The sequence below is a fragment of the Pistacia vera genome, unplaced genomic scaffold, assembly GCF_008641045.1.
Source record: "Pistacia vera cultivar Batoury unplaced genomic scaffold, PisVer_v2 Contig200, whole genome shotgun sequence".
In the NCBI taxonomy this organism is placed as follows: Eukaryota; Viridiplantae; Streptophyta; class Magnoliopsida; order Sapindales; family Anacardiaceae; genus Pistacia; species Pistacia vera.
In genome coordinates, this window is record NW_022196003.1 from 1,531,337 (window position 1) to 1,552,964 (window position 21,628).

Genomic DNA, 21,628 nt, shown 5'->3' on the forward strand with positions numbered 1-21,628 from the left:
TTTTTTCTTTCTTTAACGATTTAATTTCAAAAGACTCCCGAGGGTTCGATGAATATTAAAAACACCCAAACCTGTTTTAGTGACTGTTAAGCCGTTACATTAAACATAATATAAATTTTCTTTTAGTCTGCGTTCAAGTTTTGTGACTCCATTGACGAATAATAATAATAATTATTATTTAGGGAGAGTGATATTTTTCCACCCAAGGTTTGGCGAAATGACACTTCCCATTCTTCAAGTTTTAAAATGACACTTTCTCACCCTTTATTAGGTTCGGTTATGTTTTCCGTTAATATTTTATTGAAAAGACGAAAATATCCTTAAATCTTTTAATTTGCCAAAAAGTCAAATATTAAAAAATAATAATAATAATAGTCAACTCCACCTAAAAAATTAGGAGTAATTCTATGAAATTGCTTAAAGTTGGACCTTAATATTTATTTATTTATTTATTTATAATGTCATCAATATCCCATCAATATTATCCAATAATCTACTAAATTTATAATGTTTTTCATTTTTACTAACTAACATAGAAAATCAATATTCTTAATTAACTAAATAAATAAAAGAAAAAAAGTATCTTTACATTTGAATTGATAAATAATTGAGTAAAGACTTTGACTTAATTAAATTTTAATTTATAATAAACTATTTAAGGGTATTATCGTCTTTTCAGTTAAATATTAACAGAAAACACTGATAAAACTTGACAAAGGGTGGAAAAGTGTCATTTTTAAACTTGACGGGTGAGAAAGTGTCATTTGGCTAAACCTTGGGTGCGAACATGTCCTTCTCCCTTATTATTTATCCAAAACTCTTAAATCTATGTATATTCTCTTTAAATTGTTACATAATTGTTATAACCACACACACAAGAATCAACCAAACAAAGATCACAATCAAGAATCACAACTCACACGCACAAGAACAACCAGAATTTTACCGTGGTTCACTTGCTCTATTTCGAGCAAGCTACGTCCACGTTGAGCTCGGGTTGCACTAAATCACTGTCAAGATTACATATTACACACAGTAACACAAAACCCTCAATATCCCTTCTTCAACCCGTAACTCACCCGAGAGATTATACCCTTTCAATCCCTACTAACAGTGTATACAAATACACCCAGAATGACCTGACCCAGTCACTCAATCAACAAGTTACAAGATTCACACAACCCAAATTGAAACCCTAACAGACTCAAAATGGTGTTTAACGAAGAAGAGAGAGTTTTGCACAAATAATACTGCGCACTAAATGCCAAAAAACAGATATGCTTTCATATGGTTGACTGAAGGGTTAATTCCAGCCTTTGGATCTTCTCTTCATCAATGCTCAGGATTGTTTCTTCAGTTCAGCTCAAAACGATGTTGCTTCATTTAAGTAATACGACAGTGTTTCAAGCCATCATCCCAACAATCTCCACCTTGATGGGTTGAAACAACCCCCTTTACCAGCGCAGCTAGCCTTCAGTGAATCCTTCATGGCTCTCTTGTTACCCTTGCTCACTTAATGGACAGTAAGTTCAAGCAATGCTTGAACTTAGCAAGTGTAACAATCTTCGTTCCCATGTCTGCTGGATTGTGCTCAGTAGGAACCTTATTGAGAGCTATCTCCTCCCTGGTGATCAGATCTCTCACAAAGTGGTAGCGAACATCTATGTGTTTGGTTTGTTCATGGTAGACCGGATTTTTACTCAGGTGTATTGCACTTTGACTGTCTGAAAAGATGGTTTGCTTCTGTTCAGATAGGTTTGCTTAACTCAGGATTCCTTTGAGCCAAACTGTTTCCTTAAATACATTAGCTACAGCCACGTATTCAGCTTCAGTTGATGACAGTGAAACTATAGGCTGTAATTGTGACTTCCAGCTGATGCAATTACCCCCCAAGGTAAAGTAGTATGCTGTAGTTGACTTCTGAGTGTCCCTATCACCTGCAAAATCAGAGTGTACAAAACCAGCCAGTTCAAGTGGTTAGCTACTAACTTATGCAGGTATGAACACTGGTGAATTTTCAGTTTGCATTTGCTCATAGTCCTATCAATTTGCATGCCTAAGATCTTCCTAGCATCCCTTAGGTCTTTCATTTCAAATTCAGCATTCAGTTTATTCTTTAACACACAGATTAAAGGCTTTGATTTGCTTATCAATAACATGTCATCAACATACATCAGTAAGTAAATGGGTATCTCATCCACAACAGCAAAGTAGAAACAACTGTCATACTTACTCCTAGTGAATCCTATACTTACTATAAAGGTGTCAAATCTCTTGTACCATTGCCTAGGGGATTGCTTTAGACCATATAAAGATTTCAGCAGTAAGTAGACATGGTTGGGGGCCTTTTTATCTATGAAACCTAGTCGTTGGCTCATGTAGATCTCTTCCTCGAGATCTCCATGTAGAAATGCAGTTGTAACATCTAATTGTTCAAGCTCTAAATCTTGGTGGGCTACTATGGACAACATGAGCCTTATGGTTTTGTACTTAACAACCGGGGAAAAGACTTCATTGAAGTTTATTCCCTCTCTTTGGCTGAAACCCTTGGCTACTAATCTAGCCTTATACTTGAGGGATCATTTTCAGTGATACCTTCCTTTAATTTGAACAACCACTTGCATTGTACAAGTTTCTGATCCTTAGGCTTTGGTACAAGCTTCCAAGTTCTGTTCACCTCCAAGGACTTCATTTCAGATTCCATAGCAGCCTTCCATTTATCTATTTCCTTTGACTGCATGGCTTCCTCATAGGTTTCAAGTTCTATTCTTTGTACTTCAGTACCTGCAAGGAGGGCAGTATATATTAGATCAACATATGAATATCTTGTGGGTGCCCTTACCTGTCTTCTGGTTCTGTCTCTTGCAAGCTGGTAGTCTTGCAAGTTTTCAGGCTGAATCTCAGTGTCATCTAATGTTTCTGTCTCATCCTCATGTTCTGGATGAGTTTGTCAAGTTTCTCCTCCAGGTTCAGTAATAGCTTCAGTTTCTTGACTGGTTTGAGTTTGAGCAGGAAGCTCCACCTCAATTGGTGTAACTTCAGGATGGGTGAAGGAATCCTCTGAACTTGAATTGGGATCAAATCTAGTTCTATTTTCCTTACAAGGAAAGACTCCCTCATTGAATATCACATCTTTGCTCACAATGATTCTAACCCCTGAAGATTCTCTATCCCAAAGTCTATAACCCTTGGTGCCTTCTTGATACCGTAAAATATGTACTTAGTTGACCTTGGTTCCAATTTTCCTCCTATGGTGTGTGCATAAGCTGCACACCCAAAGACTCTTAGGTGGCTTAGAGCTGGGATTCTACCAGTCCACATTTCCTTAGGGCTCTTTAGGTTTATTGTAGTAGATGGGCTCCTATTTACCAGGTATGCTACTATGGTAAGGGCTTCTCCCTAAAAAGAGGTGAGGAATTTGGAGGTTACTAATAAGCACCTAACTTTATCAAGGAGGGTTTTATTCATTCGTTCTGCCACTTCATTCTGCTGTGGGGTGTAGGTTACTGTCCTATGTCTTAAAACCCTTGATCACAAAAAAACTTGTCAAATTCTTGGTTACAGAATTCTAGCCCATTGTCTGTTCTAAGAACCTTCACCTTTTTGCCCATTTGGTTCTCTACTAGAGTTTTCCAGTCCCTAAACCTAGCTAGAGCCTGATCTTTGGATTAGTAGGTACACCCACATCTTGCGGCTGTAGTCATCCACCAGAGGCATAAAGTAATTATTCCCTCCATAAGATTTTACTTTTCCAGGTCCCCAAAGGTCAGAGTGTATGTATTCTAGTGGACTAGTGGCTAGGTGTGTCCCCTTAGTGAAACTATTTCTATGCTGTTTCCCTAAAACACAATTCTCACAGAATTTAAGGGATGTAGTCTTGTCCTTACCAAACTGCCCTTTATGCTTCAGAATGTCCATGCCTCTTTGACTCATGTGACCTACTCTAAGGTGTCACTTTTCTATATTGGACAAGTTAGTAGAAATAATCACAGAATTAAAACAGTTTTGGGAATGGTTCCTACAGAGTATGTAAAGACCATTTCTTTGCTCTCCTTTCAGTATCAGGTTGTTATCCCTATATATGTTCAAACACCCATTTTCTGCTCTATAACAACATCCTGATTCATCTAAGGTGCCAAGGGATATTAAATTTCTTTTAAGCTCAGGTATGTACCTCACCCTAGTCAGTTTCACCATTTTTCCAGTGTTAACCCTTACAGTCACTGTGCCTATCCCTCTTACCCTACAGGCATTATTGTTTCCCATGTAAACAGTTTCATTGTCAACATTTTCAAATTCGTGGAACCAGTCTCTCCTAGGACTCATGTGAAACGAACAGCCTGAGTCTAGTACCCACTCTTCACTAGTGTCACTCATTGACACAGTGAGGACTTCAGGTTCCTCTACCAGGTTATTGGTGGTGGCTAGGTTATTCTCTATTTTCCCTTGTTTTTGTTTTTTAATCCACTCGAAGCAATTCTTTTTAATGTGCCCAGTTTTATTACAAAAGAAGCATTTTCTAGACTCTCCTCTATGCTTGTTGTTGCCCTTCCATTTTTTCTTATTTCTAGCCCCCTGATTATTCTGATTTCCTTTACCAGTTTGACTAGGTTCTGGTCTACTCTTAACAAATAGATTTGTGCCATTTCGTTTCTGGGTTTTTAATTCTAATTCTCTGGCCCTAAGTCCTGCTGTTATTAGGTCAAGATTTGGTACAGTACCCGAGTACTGTAAGGCATTCTTGACTACCTAGTAGTCATCAGTCAGGGAATTCAATAGAATCATGGCTAGACTAGTTTCTCCTAATGCTTGGTCTGTCCCTTTTAGGATCAAGGTCATTTTCAGAAACTTGTCTAGGTTTTCATCTATACTCTTAGCACTATCCATTTTATAAGAGAATAAAGCCCCCTTTAAAAAAGCTAGGTTGGGGGCAGATTGTAAAGCATACAAGGTATTGAGTTTACCCCAGAGTTCAATCGGTGATTCAATTCCGTCTACCTTCCAGAGAACGCTGTCAGACAGATTCATGATTATCAGATTTTACGCCTCCTCATTGATCTCCTCTTTCTTTTTCAGCTTCTTCTTTGGCCGCTTTTCGGAGTCCTCTTCCAGTGCGATGGCAACCTTGTTGTGAGAAAGCAATGCTTTCATCTTTTTCTTTCAGCTCCCGAAATCGATCTTCCCATCGTATTGGGAGATCTCTATACGGGTAATGCTCATTTTACTATAACGGCAAGGAAAAAATAGTCTAAGGTGTAAGTGGCGTTATCACACCAAAGGTTGCTAAGTACTGCCAGGCAGTTTTTAAGGCGATTACTGGTTTCCAGCCTAGATACCCTTAAACTTGACCAAGATTTGACTCCCTAGATCCTATTAGAGACTCAAAGGAATCACTGATTCGAAAAGCCCCAATTTCCTGAAACCCTAATTTCCAAGAAATGGCTACACACACACAAGAATCAACCAAACAAAGATCACAATGAAGAATCACAACTCACACGCACAAGAACAACCAGAATTTTACCGTGGTTCACTTGCTCTATTTCGAGCAAGCTACGTCCACGTTGAGCTCGGGAAACATACAGGCTCGCTACACTAAATCACTGTCAAGAATACGATTACACACAGCAACACAAAACCCTCAATATCCCTTCTTCAACTCGTAACTCACCCGATAGATTATACTCTTTCAATCCCTACTAACAGCGTATACAAATACACCTAGAATGACTTGACACAGTCACTCAATCAACAAGTTACAAGATTCACACAACCCAAATTGAAACCTTAACAGACTCAAAATGGTGTTTAGCAAAGAGGAAAGAGTTTTGCACAAATAATACTGTGTACTAAATGCCAAAAAGCAGATCTGCTTTTATATGGTTGACTGAAGGGTTAATTCCAGCCGTTGGATCTTCTCTTCATCAACGCTCAAGATTGTTTCTTCGGTTCAGCTCAAAATGACGTCGCTTCATTTAAGTAATACGACAGTGTTTCAAACCATCATCCCAACAATAATACTTTACATTATTTTGTATTCTTCTTAATTTTTTACAATTTTATTTTATGATAAGGTTTTACTTTCTATTCTCTTTTAATATTTATATTTATATTTCCTCAACACTCTGTTTGGGATTTATATTTAGAAGTAACAATACTAACCCAAACGTTACAATACAATCACAAATTCATCCGCAACTAACTTCCATTTCCATCGGCAATCTTCTATCTTCATAATAATGAATGACCAAATAACAAAACAAAACTCACAAAATAAGCTCCATTACCCAAAAAAAAAAAAAAAACCATCCCAAATTGACTGACATTAGGGCAGCAGAGAGCATTTTTTGTTCTGTTATGGGAGGCTGGATGGGGTGGGTGGGTGGGGGGGGGGGGGGGGGTGGGGCAGCTTTGTTGGTTCAGATTGGGAGGAGTGCTGTAGACACTGCGGCAGCTCGCCAGGGAGGGGTGGGACCAGTTGGTAGGGAAAAATTGAAAATAAATGGTGCGTTTGGCTTATTATTTTGGATAGGATTTTTGGAATAATATTGGATAGTTGAGTAGGGTTATGATTACGAGAATAAGATTTGAAAAATATGTGTTTGGTAGAGTATTTTTATCTTGATATTTGTGTTGAATATTTGATTGATATATTTTTTTATAAATGATTTATTAATATAATATTTTGTTGCATTTTATTAAAATAATATATTATTAGTAGAGTATTTTGACTTTGATATTTGTGTTGAATATTTGATTGATATATTTTTTTATAAATGATTTATTAATATAATATTTTGGTGGATTTTGTTAAAATAATGTATTATTATATATATAACTTATCAATTTACATTTTAATAATATTAAACATTTTATTGATAATTTTGTCACCAGTAAATATTAAAAAACAAAAACCCATATTAATTTCAAGTACTAATCCAACTGTTTAAAAACATCACATTAATACGTATATGACAAAAGTACTAATTATCAACCCTTACAATCGTTCTTACACGTATACTCTATTAACAACTATGACATGGTCCACTGTGCTGCCCACAGTGTATTCGTTATGTTATCCCGTACAGTCGTCATATTGTCTATAATTCCTTGCTGCGATTGACTCGGTCCTTCTCCATTTCGGCCATCTTCTGCCCCATTTTGGCGATCACAATATACTTGCTCATTACCCGTATTTCCAGTATACTGTTCGAAGATAGGGTCCTCCATATTGTACATTCTGATATAATTATGAAGTACACAACATGCCATAACAATTTTTCCTTGTTTGTCTAATGGGTAATTGTTCATTCCATGCAGAATACGGAATCGTCTTTTCAAAACACCAAAGGTTCTCTCGACAATATTGCGCAATGAAGCATGTCTGTAGTTAAACAACTCTTGTGGGCCCCTTCGGTTACGGCGGTGATCAGAAATATGGTAAGCCACTCGCCTATGAGGGGCGAGGAACCCCTCTCTATTTGGATAACCCGCATCAATCAAATAGTATTTCCCTGTAATAAAATCATACATGTTATTTGAATTACAGGGCCTCAATAGTGGAGCACATACGCTATAATACATCAAGAAAATACTTATACCTGGTGGAGGATGTGGGAATCCAGAATTAGGATCATCAATAATTGAATTTAAAACTCTTGAATCATGCGCAGATCGTTCCCATCCAGTGACGACATAAGTGAACGACATCCTAAAGTCGCATGTAGCCATTACATTCTGTGACAATGTTCCTTTGCAATTTTGGTACCTATCAGCAAATACATGTGGAACCGAAGAGTATACATGTGTGCCATCAATGGCTCCAATACAGTCCTATCATCAAAATTGAATTCTACTGATATTAACGAACTATGAACATGAATAACACAATGAACTTAACTATCTACTAATTGAAAACATAATGAACTAGTACCTTAAAGAAAGGGTAATATTTTCGGTTGGCTGATATTTCCCATGGAACCTCACTGAAATCAGTTGGTCTAATAAACTATGTCTTCAACTCACATATTGCCTCGCAAATTGTGCCAACATATCTAGAGATTGTCTCACCCGAATGCTGGAAATCCTCCATCATCTTTCTGATTGTCTCGTTTTTACCAACGATTGTTAGAAATATCATAACTTGTTCTTCCACACTCGTCCTCCTGGATGGTTGCAATTTGCCTTGCTCTAACAAAATTTCACATAAGCATGTAAAACAATCTTTGTCCATGCGACACTTGTCAAAGATCCTGTCAGCATGACCATTGAGTACTTCCAACATGTACTCATGACCAGTTAATATGGATGTATGTCGTGATTCACGCCCAATTGTTTCTAATGCGGCAACACCACAGAGTGCAATGGCTATATCTGTCAGTATTTCTTCTTCGTCATCTGTAGAACGTCGTCTTCTTCCTGTACGGCTAGACGATGCTATTTAAACCTGCACATTTGAAAAGACATTTATCCACAATTAACAAAATATAACAGTCAATATTTAATTCTAATGACAATCCAAAACGGGGTTGAAACATGTAATATCACATAAAACAGTAGCACAATTAATAAGTTCATACAGTAGTGTTATAAATTCTAATTGTAATGACAAGTGTCCATTGACACATACAAAAGGGCTAGCAAATACATAGGAAATATAGTGTCATCTACAAATTCGGAAAGTCGTTATAAATCCAGTTTGCCTTTTCCTCGGACGAGAGTTTAACAAATATCTCCCGCCACCCTGGATTTTGATACAAGTACTTGACAACTGGCAGGTAAAATTGTGTGGGTACTTGCATAGCTGTATGGTAAATGGATCAGATGGACCACTGGTGTTCTCTTCGTCCCTCTCATCTGCACTGCGATTACTAGCCCTCGATCCCATAGTCTACTTCTCCACAAGCTCGTCCGTCAATCTATCAATGACATTTGCAAGTGAGTGTCCCGGGTGGCTTCGCCTGCTCCTATTTCTTGCTCTTCCATGGCCAGATGTGTTTGGGTGTTTTTCCCCTCTCGTCCGATTTGGATCAGGTTCAAAGTCGCTATCGTCCATGGGAATCGCGCCCTGATTGGAATAACTGGAGGTCTCCACCAGTTGAGATGTAGAGTTGTACACATATCTCCTAGTGGCAGTTTGCTTCTCAAATATGATTTCATAAAGGTCATTGTGAGGAAGGCCCTTGTGGTAGAATTGTTGTGCCAGTGGGTTTTGCTGGTAATGTAAAAGAATAATATATTAATATTTGGCAGTCTGAAAAAAAAATATGCGTATAATTACGGTGTTGTTGATTAATATTAGTTAAAAAAGTTGAAAATTTACCTTCACATATTCTTGCCAAACCTCTAAGGGATATGTTGGACTTTGCGACTCATGATCCCACTCGAACCCCGTGTGTTGCAGCAATTTCCGCCATGCGTGATATAGTCTTCGCAGGCGAAAGTACTTAGAGGTTAGTTGTGTGACGTTGAGTCTCCTCCTAGCCACCGATGATATGTCGTCCAACGTTTCCTGCTAATCTGCTGTTTTAATTAAAGTACTATCCGCAATTTTTGCCCCCTCAGACAACAGGACTAGAAATTTGTGGGTCATCTCAGCAGACCAATTCATGTTATCACCCATCTAAGAACAGTATAGTGAGAACGAAAACCAACATTGGGACACCATACGAATCACCAATCACATTACAAATAGACATACGCACATGTAAACGTAATCAAGTAAACACAGATAAACTTATACCTCGTTCGATCCGACACTGCTTGAATATGTCAATGCAGGGGAAGATGATACAGACAATGTCGACCAACAGGGTGTATGACGAACTCCAAGTCTTGCAAAACGTCAAAACTTACGCCTCTACTGCAAGTAGTAATCAATCCTGCAGCGTCGGGACAAATTATACTGACATTTGTGCATATGATCGTAATCTGCAAAACAAATATATTAGTTAGTGAAATCCCAACAAATTATTTCCAATAATCCAATAATTTTTTACTCCCAAAATTTATCCATTACATACAGCATGCTACATAAATAACATATGAAATTGCACAATATTTTGACGCATGTGCAGATATCAGTTTGAGTCAACAAAATATAAAACGCATAATTACAATCGAAATTAAAATGATTAATGAAAAGAAAAAACAGTACTAACACAAATTATTTCCAATAAAAAAAAAATGAGGAAATTGCGTCTCTGGTGTCTTGAAAACAAATAGGTAGCTCAGAAACTGGATTTGGGTACTTCGCGGATCTCTTTCCCTTCCTGAATATTTTCAACAGATATGCAATAAAATCACAAATATTTTATGCACGATATACCCTGCCAAAAAAAAAAAAAAAAAAAAATCAAACACCTTCCCTTCCCTAAACTTTTGTACACGATATAAATACAAAAATAAAAAATAAAAAATCAAACACCTTTCCCTTCCCTAAAGTTTGTACACAATATAACCTGCCAAAAAAAAAAAAAAAAAAAAAAAAAAAAAAGAGTCAAACACAATCACCTTTGCCTTCCCTAAATATTTTGGACAGATATGCGACAAACACAATCACCTTTCCCTCTGGACAGATCTGCGACGTGGGTGGTTCACGGTGAATCTACGACGTGGGACGGATCTGGTGCCGTGGGTGGTTCACGCAAAATCTGCGACGTGGGACAGATCTGTTGCTGTGGGATGGTTCACGCAAAATCTGCGACGTGGGACAGATGTGGTGCTGTTGGTGATTCACGGTGGATATTAGTGTGGAACAAATTTGGTGGTGGGTGGTTCACGGTGGATATTAGTGTGGGATAGATCTGGTGGTGGGTGGTTCACGGTGGATATTAGTGTGGGATAGATCTGGTGGTGGGTGGTTCACGGTGAATATTAGTGTGGGACAGATCTGCTGCTATGGGTGGTTCACAGTGGATATTAGTGTGGGACAGATCTGGTACTGTTGGTGGTTCACGATGGATATTAGTGTGGGACAGATCTGGTGGTGGGTGGTTCACGGTGAAATATTGTTTGGGTGGTGCAGGTGGAGAAGAAGTTGGATGCGTTATGTTTGGTATTTGCAGGCGGAGAAGATGTTGGATGCGTTATGTTTGGTATTTGCAGGTGGAGAAGAAGTTGGATGGAAGAAGAACAAGTTTGTAAACGTGGTGAAGCACTGATGTAGTAAAGAAGACTGAGAAAATGAAATAAAAATGAGAAAGAGAAAAAAAAGCTGCAAACTGTCTAACGGTCAAAATCCTGTCAGGATTGTATTTTCAGGGTTGAATTATGTGAATAATAAGCCAAACACTATTCAAATAATCGGTTTGAGAATATGAGAATAAATGATAAGCCAAACGCACCCAAAATTTTCAATGACCATGGAGGGTTTTTCATTTTTATTTAGGTTAATTTTGTTAGTATTTCCTTGATTTTCAATTTGTCTCTTTTCATATTATTACTCTTTAAACATCATGTCATTGAAATTATTAAATTAATCAACTATTGTATAATAAAAATCTATTTCTTCCTAAATATTTATTGTTTTTAATTTTATTAGATAAAAATTATATTTTTACTTCAATAAACTGAAAATGAATTGATATAGATTGACAAATACTTCTCACAACTTTCTCTCACAAACATTAACGTGGCAATTAACATTTGGTCAAAAGAGATCTATTGTTGGATAGATGAGATCTATTATGAATTGACCAATTACAAGTTGAAACGTCGTATTTTTTAGAGAAAATTAGTGAGAAGAGTTTGTGAGTGTAATACTATTAATAAGAAATATTTTGTATGTACTGTTACATCTTATTGTTTTGCATATTTTTTAATATTAAGATAAAGATAAAAAGGATTTTTGTGTCCTTTTGGCAAAATTAAAATTAATGACATATATAACTGTTGATTTGTTACATGAAATTTTGTAAAGTCAAATTGTTATTATTTTATTTTCACAGGGACAAATAAAACGGCAATGTTTTGGGTGAAATAAAAGCCACCATGAAACGAAGTCGTTTCAGCTTTATCATCTTACCCTCCCTTTGTAGTTTAAGGCGGTGTTGTAGTTATTAGATTCAAATCAGAAATCTCCGGACCCGGAGACTGAATGTGAAGAAGCTACTACGTATTGGGCTTCTAATAAAAGGCGGTTTGTTAGTCTTTATATAACCGTAAGTACACTCTTTGTTTCCAGTTTACTGTCGCTATTATATTTTTTTTTCTCCTTATTCAGTTGCCTGCTCATTAGGGTTTAGTTAGGGTATAACCTGTTCTTTCTTTTCAATTAGGGTTTGAGTTGATTTGGAATCTACTTCCAATATGGCACATCTCGGTGGTGGTGCGGAAGCACACGCCCGATTCAAACAATATGAGTATAGAGCAAACTCGAGTCTTGTTCTAACCACGGATTCTCGCCCACGCGATACGCACGAGCCCACCGGCGAGCCTGAGTCTCTCTGGGGTAAGATTGATCCCAGAAGCTTTGGTGACCGTGCTTACAGGGGCAGACCCCCCGAGTTAGATGAGAAATTAAAGAAAGCTAAGAAGAAGAAGGCGGAGCGTGATTCACTTTCTGAACCTGTTCCTCGACCGAGCAAGAGACGTCGTCTTCGTCAAGAGAGTGTTCTTACTTCCACTGAGGAAGGACTTTACCAGCCCAAGACCAAGGAAACCAGAGCTGCCTATGAGGCTATGCTCAGTGTCATTCAACAACAGTTGGGTGGTCAGCCTCTTAATATTGTTAGTGCTGCTGCTGATGAGATTTTGGCTGTTCTTAAGAATGACGCTGTTAAAAACCCTGATAAGAAGAAGGATATTGAGAAGTTGTTGAATCCTATACCAAATCCTGTCTTTGATCAGCTTGTTTCCATTGGAAGGCTTATTACTGATTATCAAGATGGGGGTGATGCTGCGGCTTCCACTGCTAATGGCGATGAGGCACTTGATGACGATATGGGTGTGGCTGTTGAATTTGAAGAGAATGATGATGAAGAGGAAGAGAGTGATCTGGATATGGTTCAGGAGGATGAAGAGGATGATGATGATGATGTGGCTGAGCACAATGGTTCTGCGGCTATGCAAATGGGTGGTGGGATTGACGATGATGATTCACAGGATGCGAATGAGGGTATGAGTCTTAATGTCCAGGATATAGATGCTTATTGGCTTCAAAGGAAAATCTCTCAAGCTTATGAGCAACAAATTGACCCACAGCAGTGTCAGAAGCTTGCTGAAGAGGTTCTAAAGATACTTGCTGAGGGAGATGACCGGGAAGTTGAGAATAAACTGCTGGTGCATCTTCAGTTTGAGAAATTCAGCCTCATTAAGTTTTTATTGCGTAACCGTCTGAAGATTGTGTGGTGTACTCGTTTGGCAAGGTCCGAAGACCAAGAAGAGAGGAAGAAGATTGAGGAGGAAATGATGGGTTTGGGTCCTGATTTGGTTGCAATTTTGGAGCAGTTGCATGCAACGAGGGCAACTGCCAAGGAAAGGCAGAAGAATCTGGAGAAGAGTATTAGAGAAGAGGCTCGCAGGCTGAAAGATGAGAGTGGTGGAGATGGTAACAGGGATAGGAGGGGTCTTGTTGATAGAGATGCAGATGGTGGCTGGTTGCAGGGTCAGCGCCAGTTACTTGATCTAGACAGCCTTGCTTTTGAACAGGGTGGTCTTTTGATGGCAAATAGAAAGTGTGATCTTCCTACGGGGTCATATAGACATCTTAGCAAGGGTTATGAAGAAGTTCATGTGCCAGCATTGAAACCAAAACCGCTGGATCCCAATGAGAAGTTGATAAAGATAACTGAAATGCCAGATTGGGCACATCCAGCCTTCAAAGGAATGACACAGTTGAACAGGGTGCAGAGTAGAGTGTATGAGACTGCCCTTTTTTCAGCAGATAATATACTGTTGTGTGCCCCTACTGGGGCTGGGAAAACTAATGTTGCTGTGCTTACCATACTTCAGCAGTTAGCATTGAATCAGAACCCAGATGGTTCATTCAACCATAGCAACTATAAGATTGTCTATGTGGCACCGATGAAAGCTCTTGTTGCTGAAGTCGTCGGTAATCTTTCTAATCGTTTGCAGGTATATGATGTCAAAGTGAGGGAGCTAAGTGGAGACCAGACACTCACGCGCCAACAAATTGAAGAAACACAAATAATTGTGACCACTCCTGAGAAATGGGATATCGTTACCAGAAAATCAGGGGATCGAACCTACACACAGCTTGTGAAACTGCTTATTATTGATGAAATTCATTTGCTTCATGATAATAGAGGGCCTGTGCTTGAAAGTATTGTTGCGAGAACTGTGAGACAAATTGAAACTACAAAAGAGCATATTCGTTTGGTTGGGTTGTCAGCTACACTCCCCAATTATGAAGACGTGGCTTTATTTTTACGAGTGGATTTGGAAAAAGGGTTGTTCCACTTTGACAATAGTTATAGACCTGTCCCTCTTTCTCAACAGTATATTGGGATCACGGTCAAGAAGCCACTGCAAAGGTTCCAGTTGATGAATGATTTGTGTTATGAAAAGGTTATGGCAGTTGCTGGAAAGCATCAAGTTCTTATTTTCGTCCACTCCAGGAAGGAAACAGCCAAAACAGCTCGTGCAATACGAGATGCCGCACTTGAGAATGATACCCTTGGTAGATTCTTGAAGGAGGACAGTGTCAGCCGTGAGATTCTCCAAAGTCACACAGATATGGTCAAGAGCAATGATCTTAAAGACCTTTTGCCTTATGGTTTTGCAATTCATCATGCTGGGATGACAAGGGGTGACCGTCAACTCGTTGAGGATCTTTTTGGTGATGGACATGTGCAGGTGTTGGTTTCCACTGCAACTCTTGCTTGGGGAGTGAATTTGCCTGCTCATACAGTTATCATTAAGGGAACCCAGATTTACAATCCAGAGAAAGGGGCATGGACTGAGCTTAGTCCTCTGGATATTATGCAGATGCTTGGTCGTGCTGGAAGGCCTCAGTATGATTCATATGGGGAAGGGATTATCATTACTGGTCATAGTGAACTTCAATACTATCTTTCTTTAATGAATCAGCAGCTCCCTATCGAAAGTCAGTTTGTGTCCAAACTAGCTGATCAGCTAAATGCTGAAATTGTCCTTGGGACTGTCCAAAATGCTAAAGAAGCCTGCAATTGGATTGGATACACTTACCTGTATATTCGAATGTTACGAAATCCTTTGCTTTATGGTTTGTCGCCTGAGGTTCTGAAAGAAGGATATACCATTGGGGGAGAGGAGAGCTGATTTGGTAAGAATTGTAGTGTAGCTCTTCTTCTTCTTCTTCTCTTTTTTTTTTCATCGATTGCAGGATCTTTTTTGTTATCATTCTCATTTATTTGTTTGATCTTTTGGATGCATGTTAGTTCTAGATGAATTTTTAATCTGTTCTTTTTTCTCCTGATGGTGTTGCTCAGTATGGGGGGAATTTTCGTTCACCAAAATGAATCAATTTTTGGTCCTCTGCATGAGCATTTGACTAGGCATTTGAAGATATTTATGTAAACTTATTTCTGCCCATGATTGTTTCTATCACTGCACTAGCTCTTTAATTTTTACTTTTTAAAATTGATTTAAAGTTTCTATTGATTTGAGAGTCTCTGTGTGTGTGGTTGCTATTTTTTGTTTCAACTTCCTTAGGTTATATTTTTGTCTCTTATAGTAATTTCATACAACTATTCATCTACTTGCGGATTGCTTATCAACATGGAACTTGTCTTTAGGGAAACAATAAGAAAAAATAATAGTTTTTTCAGTCTCCTCTTGTATTTGTCTATTTTTTCTAATATTATGGCGGTCTTGTACACCTTGCGGCTCACCAAGTTGATTTGTCCATTGCACATCTGATTGGACCATTTTACTGTTAGTTTATTTAAATCATCCTAGTAATTCCCATTTGCTGAACTTATATTTGACTGTTGTTTGATTTCTTTTTGTAGATTCATTCTGCTGCATCATCTTGGACAGAAATAACTTGATCAAGTATGATAGGAAAAGCGGATATTTCCAGGTTACAGACTTGGGTCGCATTGCGAGCTATTACTATATAACTCATGGGACAATAGCCACCTATAATGAGCATTTGAAGCCAACAATGGGTGATATTGAGCTTTGCCGGCTATTTCTCTTAGTGAAGAATTCAAATATGTAACAGTTAGCAAGATGAGAAGATGGAGCTGGCTAAGTGTTGGACCGGGTTCCCATTCCCATAAAGAAAGCCTGGAAGAACCTAGCCAAGATTAATGTTTTGCTCAGGCATACATTTCTCAGCTAAAGCTTGAAGGGCTTCATTGGTTTCTGACATGGTGTCATCACTCAGGTTAGTTTTCTTCTTGTTGCCATGTTCTTCTGTCATTCCTTTATCATTCCTGATGAACACAAGATTTCATATATGTTTTTTTCTCATTTTATGTTATTTTATTCAATAGAAGTGCGGGACGTCTATGAGAGCTCTTTTCGAGATTGTATTGAAACGGGGTTGGGCACAATTAGCAGAGAAAGCTTAAATTGAGCAAAATGGTTACCAAACGGATGTGGAATGTCCAAACACCTCTCCGCCAGTTCAATGATCCAAATGAAATTTAATGAAGTTGGAGAAGAAAGATTTTGCATGGGAAAGGTTTATGATCTCTCAGCTGCGGAGCTTGGGGAGCTCATTCGTTACTCAAAGATGGGCAACACTTCACAGATTTGTTCACACATCCCAAAACTAAACCTTGCGCGCATGTTCACCCAATACTCGGACTGTTTTAAGGGTTGAACTTACAATAACACCAGACTTCCAGTGGGATGACAGGGTCCATGGATATGTGGAGCCATTTTGGGTAATTGTGGAGGATAATGATGGTGAATACATTCTTCATCATGAATATTTTATGCTGAAAAAGCAGTACGTAGAACCACACACTGAATTTCACTGTGCCAATCTATGAACCATTGCCACCACAGTATTTTATACGTGTTGTGTCAGATAAGTGGCTGGGTTCACAAACTGTTTTACCTGTCTCTTTCAGGCACCTTATTTTGCCAGAAAAGTATCCTCCACCTACGGAGCTCTTGGACTTGCAACCTCTCCCAGTGACAGCATTGCGCAATCCAGCATATGAAAACCTTTATAAGGATTTTAAGCATTTTAACCCTGTCCAGACTCAGGTCTTACTGTGTTGTATAATACAGATGATAATGTCTTGGTTGCTGCGCCAACAGGGAGCGGGAAGACCATATGTGCAAGTTTGCCATTTTGAGGATCATCAAAAAGCATCTGAAAGTGTCATGCGTGCTGTATATATAGCACCCATTGCGCTCTGGCCAAAGAACGTTTCCGTGATTGGGAGGAGAAGTTTGGCCGTCGTCTTGGATGCGGGTGGTTGAATTAACTGGGGAAACGCCCGGATCTGAAACTGCTTGAGAAAGGTCAAATAATTATCAGTACTCCAGAGAAATGGGATGCTATCCCCGCGTGGAAACAGAGGAAGTATGTGCAGCAGGTTAGTCTTTTCATCGTTGATGAACTCCACCTGATTGGGGGTCAAGGTGGTCCTGTCTTGGGGTGATTGTTTCTCGGATGAGATATATTGCCACCAGGTTGAAAACAATCCTGCTTGTGGCTCTATCTACTTCTCTTGCAAATGCCAAGGATCTTGGCGAATGGATAGGGGCTTCCTCTCATGGCCTTTTCAATTTTCCTCCTGGGGTTCGTCCTGTACCTCTGGAAATCATATTCAGGAGTGGATATAGCCAATTTGATGCAAGGTGCAAGCCATGACGAAACCCACATACACTGCAATTGTCCAACATGCCAAGAAGGAAAGCCTGCACTTGTATTTGTCCCTTCAAGAAATATGTGCGACTCACTGCTGTGAATCTGATGACAATCAAGTATGGATGTGATCAGAATTCAGCTTTTCTGTTGGCGTCCCATGAAAACTTTGAGGAATATCTTAGTGGTATCAGTGAAGAGACGTTGAGAGCCACTTTACATCATGGATGGGGGTACTTGCTGAGGGTTTAAGCAGTTATGATCAAGAAGTTGTTTCAGAGCTATTCAAAGGTGGATTCATCAGGTTTGTGTTATAACAGTTCGCTCTGTTGGGGTGCCATTGACAGCACATTTGGTGTTTGTGATGGGAACACAGTATTATGATGGGCAAGAAAATGCTCATACGGACTATCCTGTTACAGATCTATTGCAGATGATGGGCCATGCCAGTCGACCTTTGCTGATAATTCTGGGAATGTGTCATCCTCTGTCATGCCCCTCGCAAAGAATACTAAGAAGTTTCTTGTATGAAGCTTTTCCTGTCGAAAGTCATTTGCATCATTTCCTACACGATAATTTCAATGCAGAATTTGTGCAAAAGTTATTGAGAACAAGCAAGATGCGTGGATTTCATCACTTGGACGTTCATGTACAGGAGGCTCACTCAAAATCCAAACTACTACATCTCCAGGGTTAAGTCACAGGCATCTCTCTGATCACCTCTCGGAGCTGGTTGAAAACACATTAAGTGATCTGGAAGCAAGCAAGTGCATCAGGATAGACGAAACATGGACCTTTCTCCCTCAAATCATGGTCTGATTGCTTCTTACTATTACTCAGTTATACTACTATTGAACGGTTCAGTTCTTCTTTACTCCAAAGACAAGATGAAGGGTCTTCTGGAGATTCTTGCTTCAGCTTCAGAGTATGCGCAACTACCTATACGACCTGGGGAGGAAGAGGTGGTTCGCAGGTTAATTAATCACCAAGATTTTCATTTGAGAATCCAAGATGCACTGATCCACATGTTAAGGCAATGCTTTTCTTCACACACTTCTCGAGGCAATCAGTGGGTGGGAACCTTGCATTGGACCCAGCGGGAGGTTCTCCTTTCTGCTAGTAGATTGCTCCAGCTATGGTTGATGTTATTTCAAGTAATGGTTGGTTGAGCCTTGCACTCCTTGCGATGGAAGCGTGTCAAATGTTGACTCAGGGCATGTGGGAACGCGATTCCATGCTTCTCAGCTCCCACATTTCACAAAAGATTTGGCGAAGAAATGCCAAGAGAATCCTGAAAGACAAGAGACAGTGTTTGATTTGGTGGAGATGGAGGATGATGAGAGGCGTGAGCTCCTGCAGTGTCTGATTCACAGTTAACTGATATTGCAAGATTTTGCAATCGCTTCCCCAACATAGACATGTCTTACGAGGTGCAGGATGGTGATAATATAAGGCTGGGGAGAAATTACATTGCAAGTCACCCTTGAGCGGGATGTGGAGGGGAGGACAGAGGTGGGACCTGTTGATTCCCCAGATATCCTAAAGCCAAGAGGAAGGCTGGTGCTTGTTGTTGGTGACACCAAGACTAACCAGTTGCTTGCCAATAAGAGGGTGTCACTCCAAAGGAAGTCAAGGCCAGCTTATTTTGATGCTCCTGCAGATGCTGGGAGAAATCATATACTCTGTATTTTGTGTGATTCATATATGGGCTGTGACCAAGAATACAATTTCACACCGTTGATGTCAAAGAAGTTGGTGGCCCGGATAAGACAGTGGACGAGAATGAACAAAAAGTTGTGTGACTCTATTCGGACTCTCTGCTTTTGGTACAGAGGCTAACAGTGTTATTTGCTTATGTCTCTTATTAACTCTTTATTGCTTTTGCTATGAGGCTTGCACTATTAACATGAACGTATCTACAAATCAGTGTATTACATTTTTTTTAAATATCATCGAAAAATTGGAATGCCCTGCATGTTTCACAGAAGCTAGAACTGTGCCGTGCTTTACTCAACTGGATCTTCTCTTTTTGCAGTTGGTGCTTTTTGATTGTTCCATATTTGTTGGGTGCAGGACCAAATTCAAAATCTATTGCATCTAGACTGTATTCTTATTATTCAGATTTATATAAACATTTTGTTGAAACTAGTTAAATCTGCGTTTGAATGTCTATACGTCTGTTTTGTGGTTCTCTTCTTTGATGAATATGCTTTCGTCACTACAGATAAGTTCTTGTAATCTGGTTTGAATGAAGGAAACTATAGTTATGAATACTAGCAAATCAAAGCTGCTGTTAAATGTGCATTTTACTAACGAGAATTATCTTATAACATTATATGACAACAATTACAAAGATTACAAACACGGTACAACATAAAACACTTGCAGAAAGAACAAGTAAATAACAGGGGTACGTTGATACGATGCTTCAATCTAATCGTCATAGATACGACACTCGTCAGTCTCAGGATTGTCTTGGCAAAAGAATTCAAGAGGATCTTGCTTCTCAAGTTTGCGTCTGAGGTCCGCCTTGGCTTGGCTCACTTCTTCCACTTCATCCCACGCTACCTTACATTCGTCAGAGGTTAGATCTCCCTCACATACTTGCTTAGCTTCAACCACTTTCTGTTCGATCATTTCTGCCAGTTTCTTCTCTCTCATATGCGTCCCCTTAAACTTTGGCATTCCCGTCGCTTTCACACTCACATTCCTTCTCTCCGCCTTCTTCTGTTGACCCGATACTATTATTATTTTCTTTGAACAAAAACAAGATCTCGAAGCCAAGAACGATGTTCTTGTTCCTGTTCCTGTTGAAGGAACGCTTACTGTCGCAGCCAAAGATGCCATTAACTCAATTTGCTTTCTTCAATATCCTCGCTCGATCCTTTCTTTCTTGTTCCTTTACTTCTTTGTAAAGACCACTGATTCTGATTCTAATCATTGAAAGGAGTTTACTGTAGATTACTCAATTACATAAATACCCTTTACTCAAATACTAAACTTATGAATAAGGTGTGTCCTTTGTGGTAATTTTAACGTCAATGATAATTATTTAATGGACTTCCTCTTTCTGGTACATGCTGTGACCTAGTGGGGAAACGGTGTTGGTTGTTTGATTTGACAGGGATGTTGATTTTCAATGGCAGCGTTTATAAGTGTTATCCATATCAACCACCTCCTTTGGAAAGTAGGGAATTAGGATAAGCTCCAAACACTGCTTTTCTATTGGTACAACACCTCACTTATTACTATATATATACATATTTAGCCGAAATACATGTACCCGCCCAAAGTTTCGCCTATATATGCTAGTACCCACAGTTTGAAAAACCATCAACTTTCCACCCTCCGTTATTTTGGCATATGACATAGCTGCAGAAGACGCAAAGACCATTTTGCCCCCCTATCAGAAATTAACCCAGATTTTCATCTTTAATTTCCTTTATTTTTAATTAATCAATATGGCAAAATTAACCTGAATTTTCATCTTTAATATCTCATTTATCTTTAATCAATCTCCAAAATATTTAATCAATTTCACAAAATTGATAATACATCTTCAAATTAAGAGACAATAATTAACAACAAATTAATAAGAAAAAATTAACCCAAATCTTCAATACTAAATTAACAACTAATAAAAACTTAACCAAAATCTTTAAATACTAGATCATTTTAGAGTTTAATCTTCATTGATTCCATTACAACAAAACGAGCAAAATTCATCACTGTTTCATTCACATAATTCATTGATCCTTTTCATTTTACATTAACAAAACATCTGTTACAACAAAACAAAACCCATCAAGCAACTAATACAAAAACACATCTCATTTCTAGTAGATGATAAAATAA

At 38.7% G+C, this 21,628-nt stretch overlaps 1 protein-coding gene and 1 pseudogene across 1 annotated transcript; one reads left to right on the forward strand and one right to left on the reverse strand.

Moving 5' to 3' along the window:
• The first annotated feature begins 12,087 nt into the window (after positions 1 to 12,087).
• On the forward strand, positions 12,088 to 19,787 carry LOC116128478 (annotated as a pseudogene).
• Positions 19,788 to 20,061: 274 nt separating this feature from the next.
• Positions 20,062 to 20,694, reverse strand: LOC116128477 (calvin cycle protein CP12-3, chloroplastic). Its single transcript, XM_031414196.1, has one exon. It carries the CDS (start codon positions 20,618 to 20,620, stop codon positions 20,207 to 20,209), a length of 414 nt encoding a protein of 137 aa, XP_031270056.1. The 5' UTR covers positions 20,621 to 20,694; the 3' UTR covers positions 20,062 to 20,206.
• Between the last annotated feature and the right edge of the window lie 934 nt (positions 20,695 to 21,628).

Bases quoted from the DNA above. Each gene is read 5' to 3' on its own strand.
- LOC116128477 (XM_031414196.1), bottom strand. From the start codon at position 20,620: ATGGCATCTTTGGCTGCGACAGTAAGCGTTCCTTCAACAGGAACAGGA.